A 7,500-nucleotide genomic window follows, 5' to 3' on the forward strand; every position below is an offset into this window, starting at 1 on the left:
GATGCGCAGCAGAGGTTTTGTGATGATGCAACTTAGGACCGGTGATATTTGTAGCGTTGTTAATGTAAGGGCAGTCGTTGTAGAATCAGTGAGTGCATTTAAAAGTGTCTACATGTGTGTGGCCGCACACTATGAAGTTTCTAACTAGGAGGTTACCCAAGTTGTTACATTTCTTGGAGGTGAGGAGACGTGATACAGAAAAGGCTGGAGCAGTTGTGAAGTCAGAGGGTCCGATTTGGAAGTTGCGAATGAATTTCAAAGAGAGAAGTGACGGGTGGAAAGTGAGCAAGAGTGGAATTTGTTCTGTAAGTTATGTGTAAATATAATAGGGTGTGCGGTAGTGAGGTCAATGGCCTGGACAAGGCGGAGTACAGGACTCACAACCGATCGATGGTAACTGCAATTCAAGCAATGTAGCACTCTCTCATACTGGGATTCGAAATCCAAATCACCGTGTGTGTGTGTGTGTGTGTGTGTGTGTGTGTGTGTGTGTGTGTGTGTGTGTGTGTGTGTGCGTGCGTGCGTGCGTGCGTGCGCGCGCGTGTGTGTGTGTGTGCGTGTGTGTATCTGTTCAATGACATTAAATTTAAATATTGAAGTGAATCTAACGGTTTTTGTCTGTTTTTAAATGTCATCTGGATTTTGCCTGTGTTGGATTTTTGAAATTGCGTTGCGTTATTGAGTTGTGTTGTCGTGGAGGAGTGATTATTTTTGTGGAAAATTTGTTAAACTTTATTGTTATTTCTGGTTTTTGTACGTGAAATTGTTTATGGTTTCTCCCCGTGTGGGGAAAACCAAAACAATGGCAGGCATTGAAGCCAGCATTTCTGAAGAGGAGTTGGAAAGAATAGTGGAGAACACATTGATAGAATCGGACGATGAAGCACAGAAAATACGAACAAATATAAGAAGAAATATTCAGGTAGCAAGTTTGGCAACTAACGATAATGAAAACGAAAGAACAACTATAAATTTCGCTGCTGCCGCAGGTGGAAAAAATCTTTATATTAATGTGGAAAATCTAGACAAATATAAAGAATTACTTACAAGAGATGGTTACGAAACAAGAGTGAAAACCCCCAAAGGAAATAATAGAAAATACAGAGAAAAAAAAACAATAATATTCAAACCTGGAATGTGAAACAAAAGAAGATCGATGTTGTGGTAGAAAAAGAGGTCGAAAAATGTTTAAAGCCAATATGGCAAAACATAAAATATTTGACAGGAGGGAAGAAATTTTCCACAATAGAGGTGAGGATGGAGACGAGGAACTGGTCCGTCTCCACTCCATAAACCCTTTAAAAACCGACGACGTTGTTCTTCTACCTATTTACATGGGTAGAAGGACGTCAAAAATCAACATCAAAGGTGTGCCTCCAGAGATGGATCCAGAGTGGGTGGTGGCAGCTGTAACAGACGGTTTGAAGGAAAAAATCACAATTTTGGACGCAGAAGTAATGGAAGCCCAAAACTGGCATGGCCAATGCATTAAAATCACTATCCAGGCTGAACAGGCAACACTAGAAGACATAACTGAGTTCATCTCAGTTGAGGAGACCCGTCTAGCAGTCATGGTGGAGGGTCGCCAGCCGAGATGTTTCTTGTGTGGCATAAGACAAGACTGCAAAAAGGAGGAGGAGAAAAGAAAGATACAACTGCGAGAGGTGTCGTCAGAAGACGAGGGCGCACGAAGCGATACGCCAATCCCAAAGGAGGATTGGAAAATGAAAGAATTAAAAAGAAAAATGAGGCCAAGTACGTTCAGAGAAGAAGGAGAGAGAATCGAACCTCGGCCTCCCAAGAAAGCGAAGGCGCCCAATCGAGCTGGAAGCAGGGCCGTTTCCTTAACGACGTCACGTCACGTAGTTTAGATGCTATTGCTGCTACTGAAACTCGGTTAAAGGGGCCAAGAGATCTGCTCCCGCTTCTCGAGGGCTACGAGAGATTCGTCTCTCCGCACCGTCCAGGAGGCGGGGTGGGGTGTTGGTCCTCCTTAAAAGAAACCGAGTTTCAGAGAAAAAGTTGTTTTTTGTTGATCCAGAAGGTAGGCTGGTCGTCTTCGATCTGAAGTTCAGTTGTGGTAAAGAAATCAGGTTGGTGGCAATATATGCACCCAATTGCAGTTCGACTGAGTATTTTCGAGATTTGAAGAAGTTTCTGGGTACGTCACGTTCCATAGTTGTGTTAGGTGACTTCAATGCTATTCTCGATGCGCGAGTGGATAGTATTGGCTCTAATTCTAGGAAACCGAACAGTGGCTTCCATGATCTACTAAGTCGCTTTCAGCTAGTAGATCCCTGCCGACTGGAATTCCTGAACGCTTCTCAGTGGACGTGGTAAAATAGCGACGGGTCTTTTAAGTCTTACATAGATAGAATCCTTATTAGAAAAATAGATAAAGAACTTGTTACGTGTCCACAACTTCATCTGGTCAGTTACAGTGATCACAAAATGATCACATGCAAACTGCATCTAGATAAGTTAAGTAGCGAGGGTCTGGCTACTGGAAACTCAATAAAACCCATTTGGCTATTGAGGAGTACAGGAGTAGGATTAGGTTAATAATACAGAGGGCATTAACTGGTACCATCATTAACAACAAATGGTGGTACGCCCTCAAAAGAGCCATCAAATTTGAGTCTATTAGATATAGTACAGGTTTAGTGGCTAGAAGGCATAAGAAGAAAATGGACTTAGTTAAGGCATTAGAAGAAGCCATGAGGGCTGGCGACGCATCTCAGGTGAAGGTGAAGAGACTGGAATTAAACCAGCACCTCGAAGCCAAGCATATGGGTTGTATCGTCAGAGCTAGACTTCGTGCAATGGGGAGCGAGGGCATCAGGGCCGCTGGATGGGCACGAGTTGCGGAAGCCCAACGTGGAAATGATTCCACAATTCAATCTGTGGTGAACTCACAAGGTGATACGGTGAACGAACCAGAGGAGATGTGTCAGACGTTTCAGGAGCACTTTGCCCAGCTTTTCGGGGGGAGCGATGGACCGGTTGCTAGGGAGAGCCTCACAGACTTCCTCGCCGGGCTGCCGCGTCTCTCGGGGCAGAATGCGGAGAGCTGTGAAGGGTCTATCTCTCCTGAGGAGATTATTGAGGCTATGTCGGATTGCGGCGGTGGTAAGGTGCCGGGACTCGATGGTCTTCCCTACGAGCTATATAAAAGTATGTCAGACTTGTTCGGTCACGTATTGGCTGGCGTTTACGCGAACTGGCAGCAGAATGGATGGATTCCCAGATCTGTGCGCCGGGGAGCGGTGACGCTGGTCGGGAAGGACCCGAGCAAGGGGGACGATGTAAATAATTTTAGGCCCATCACCCTGCTTAACACAGAGGTGAAGATTTTGGCCAAGGTGTTTGACGCGGGTCGTGAGTGGTCTGATCGGGGTAGCACAAACCTGTGCGATCCCCGGCAGAATCATCCAGGACAACCTTCATTTAGTACGCTACACCGTAGAGGGATATGGTAGGAAAACTGGCAAGGGGGGGGGCACTGGTCAATTTAGACCAAGCTAAAGCTTTCGATAGGGTGGACCATCGTTACCTGGTGACTGTTCTCGCGCAGTTTGGACTGGGTCTCGGGTTCCTCATGTGGATCATACAGTTCTATGACAACATCGACTCGATCGTTCGTGTAAACGGTTTTCTTTCTAAGCCGTTCCGTATCAAACGGTCGGTTCGCCAAGGGTGTACACTCTCTCCTCTTTTATACGTAATGGCTCTCGAGCCATTGCTGAGAAAGCTGAGTGACATACCGACGAACCCAGAAGGTGGAGGATCTGCTACGGCGTACGCGGATGACATTACTATCATCGTGACCAAGATGGAACACCTGCATCAAGTAGGTGAAACCATTAAGGTTTACGAGACGGTGGCAGGAGCAAAGATTAACCGGGAAAAATCAGTCGGCTTGCAACTCGGCACCTGGAGGAGCAAGTCGATGCCTTTGAATAGCGTTGTAGGGCGCTGGACGGAGGGCCCGGTTAAGTTGCTAGGAATCTGGATTGGTCCGGATCTCCAAATAGAAAAGAACTGGTCTAAGGTAACGGGCAAGTTGGGCCACATAGTCAAAACTTGGTCTTGGCGGTGGCTGTCCTTGAAAGGGAGGGCGGAGGTGGCCAATGTGTTTATCGCATCGGTCATCACCTGCCGCCTGACCATCGTTCCTTGTCCACGTTTGTGGTTAAGCAAGTTGGAGAGGCTAATCTTTCGCTTTTTGTGGAAGGGCGCCACCCCACTTGTAAGACGTTCTATTTGCTGCCAGGAGCCTTTGAAGGGTGGGTTGGGGATGCCATGGCTGATGATGCGCAGACACGCGTTGGGGCTGAGGCACCTCTGGATTTACCTGGATGGTGAACGGGTGTGATCTCCGCTCGCTAGACGGTTGTTCCCCGGCATCAGCGGTTTTGGCGTTGGAGAAAACTGGGTTACTCGTAGATCAAAGTTGGCTTCATGGTATACGGAGTGCCTTGCGGCACTCCTCCAGTTCCAGGACTCGGGCAATGCCAGCGGTCTCGGTACCACCGCATTTTTTTATAGAGGGTTGGTAGAGGTAGGAAATGACGATGGCCTGGAAAGGACTTTGGGTCTCGATGATATTCTGTTGGACAACCAGTTCCGAAGAACACTCGGGCCGAAGACACTGGATAACTTCCAAAAGTCTTTGGCCTGGCAGTATTACAGAGGACCTTTACCGGTTCGGGATAAACTCACCAGACACGGCCAGCCTGGGCCGTCGACCTGTCCAAGATGTGGACTTTTTTAAGTGTCACTTGAAAAGAAAAATGGGGTTGGAAATAAGATGTCTGTCTGAGAGTGTGTTTAAAAAACGATGGATGCGTGTTGCACTGATGCTGGGTGGGAAAGACCCTGCGTGAACGCGTCATAAAGGAAAAAAAACAAGGTGTCGACGAAAAGACAGGGCTTGTGGGGTCGGAGCATACCTGTTTACTTTTGTCTCATTTGTTTCTTGTGTCTGTAATTATTGTTTCTGTTTATCATTCGATTAAGCACATATCCCATGTAAATTTTTATCTCATTTGTCGACCTCAAATTTGTTTGTGCTGTCCCCCTCTTTGTACACCATTTATGGGAAATAATATAATAGTGTGTTTTCAAATGGCTTATAAACACCTTCCTCGCTGTAACTGTTTTTGTTTCAGCACACGATCTCAGATCAAGTTACTTAACGTGAAATATGTATATGCATATACACTTACACACACATGTATATGTGTGTGTGTGTGCGCGCGCGCGCGTGTGTGTGCATGTGTGTGCGTGTGTGTGTGCGTGTGTGTGTGTGTGTGCGTGTGTGTGTTTACATACATATGCGTATATAATATAAAGTTTTATTGGCGAAGGAACACTTACTATAAAGGTATAAATTGCGTTTCGATGAAACGGGCGCACCATTTCCGCTTCCGGCATCTGACAAAAGATCTTCATCATCACTTGTTCGCGATATTATTCCGACCATTTTCATTTTCAAAAACTGATTGGCCCGATCAATATTTTCCAAGAAATCTACGAAGAGAGAAATATTGGACAATTAGTTGACTATATATTCAATCAGACAAATATTAATTCACAATACACCTCTCTTTACTGTAAGGATTATCGCTTCAATGGTAGGATAAACAAATTATCTTCTCAGTAACGCATCCTGCGTCAGATGAACGGGATCCCCCTTCCACCACCACTTTATATATTCTACAGAAGAAGATGAGTTTGTCCACTGTAAACCAAAGAGACAGTTATTTGTTTATTGACATCCTCTGCTGAATATTCTCAAAAATGGTTTCCAATCAAGAGAAGGGTAAAACAGATATATTATTAATATCCACTGATATTTTTTGAAATTTTGAATCTTGTCTTCCAAAGTTTATTACCATCTAGTTCTCAGTATGTGATTATTTTGGTAGAATTGCGGTTATAATATCACTACTCATTTCAAAATTGAACTGCCTCTTCCTTACTCTACCAAATCCACCGGGTAAATTTCTTCAGGAACGAAACAAAATATTATTTAAATTTCTCTTGTTGCTTGTAAGCCTGTTAAAGAAGGTGAACTTGGTATGGTTGAAGCTTTTGCTTACGTCAACTCTTTAAAACTATCCTGGATGAGAAAGTTGATGGACATTCACTGTGAATCCAAATGGAAACTCTTATACCATGCTTCCTCCACAAAACTGAAAAATTTAGCTGTATTTGGTAACATTTTCCCGAGCAAACTAGCTAACACTATCGGAATGATTTTTGGCAGGAGACGGTGTCACACCTTTTTTGGTATTGTAAATGTGTACAAGTCTTCTGACAATGCTTCTTAGATTTGCTGTATGAAAAGTGCATCCATGTTCACAACATGAAACTTGACCCATAGCTCATTCTATTCGGATTCAGAAAAACCACATATACTGTTGGCATATTTGACTTGCTAATATTAGATAAAAACCCTAGGTGGCAAAAAAAACACTCTCAACTTCAAGCATTTTTAGATACTTTGCGCACGACAGATATCTAATTGAAAGAAACAGATCATACAATGAAAGCAAGCAAGAGGAATTTTATAAAAGGTGGAGGCTCTACAATGAGTCTGTAAACACATGGTAGTCCTCTAGTGTCACTTCTTGTAGAACTGTATTAAGATTTTATGAGTGATTGACGATTGAGTGTGTAGTCTATTTTATTTTCTTCTATTTGTTTATTTTTTATTCATCCTGTTCTCTCTGTTCTCTTTGTTTGTATTTTAAAATTCTATTTATTAGTATTTTTTGTTTCTTTCTCTTTTTCTTTCTCTTGAAGAAAAGAAGTCTTGTTCTTTTGTTTTATACAAAACTTCACGATCCCCCTGGCCGTGCGGTTTCATGCTATAACAGGGAAAACTGGAAATAAAAAGTTCATTTTAAAAAATGTTACGTCATTTATAATCTCTCTCTCTCTATATATATATATATATACACGTTTATGAAGTGTGTGTTGCAAGACTCCTGATGTGAAATCGTATGTTGGAACAGATATTGTTGTATTTCAGGACGGTCAATTCTATCTGTTTTTGTTTTTTTTTCCCAAATAAACACTATATATTTGTTCTTCACTCGCTTATTACTGTTCTTATTCTAACTCATATCCATTGTCCGATATATATATGTATATATATATATATATATATATATGTAATGTTTGTTTTTACGTTCTGTTATAAAAACAATTTCAACCTGATATATACATGTGTGTGTGTGTGTGTGAAATAATAATGTTTGTTTTTACGCTCTGTTATAAAAACAATTTTAATCTGATAACTTACTTTATACTTTTGTAGAGAATAAATTCATTATTCTTCTATAAGAATGTTGTTGACAATGACTTCGAAGTTCCAGCCAACTAACCCATGTGTCTTTATAAAATCATCTTTTGGTGTGTGGGTTTGATACGTATGCATGTATATATATATGGGAGAATATACAAAAAATAACAATAGACGAGGACAGGTGG

General features: G+C 42.5%; 1 protein-coding gene across 1 annotated transcript in view; it reads right to left on the minus strand.

Moving 5' to 3' along the window:
• Window positions 1-7,500, minus strand: part of LOC106874468 (uncharacterized) — an 84,397-nt gene that overhangs the window by 36,881 nt on the left and 40,016 nt on the right. The window contains exon 2 of the mRNA XM_014922205.3: window positions 5,380-5,532. Within this exon, the coding sequence (XP_014777691.1) occupies window positions 5,380-5,532 (153 nt within the window). The remainder of the gene's footprint in view (window positions 1-5,379; window positions 5,533-7,500) is intronic.

The sequence above is a fragment of the Octopus bimaculoides genome, chromosome 7 (genome assembly GCF_046866305.1).
Source record: "Octopus bimaculoides isolate indiv1 chromosome 7, ASM4686630v1, whole genome shotgun sequence".
NCBI lineage: Eukaryota > Metazoa > Mollusca > Cephalopoda > Octopoda > Octopodidae > Octopus > Octopus bimaculoides.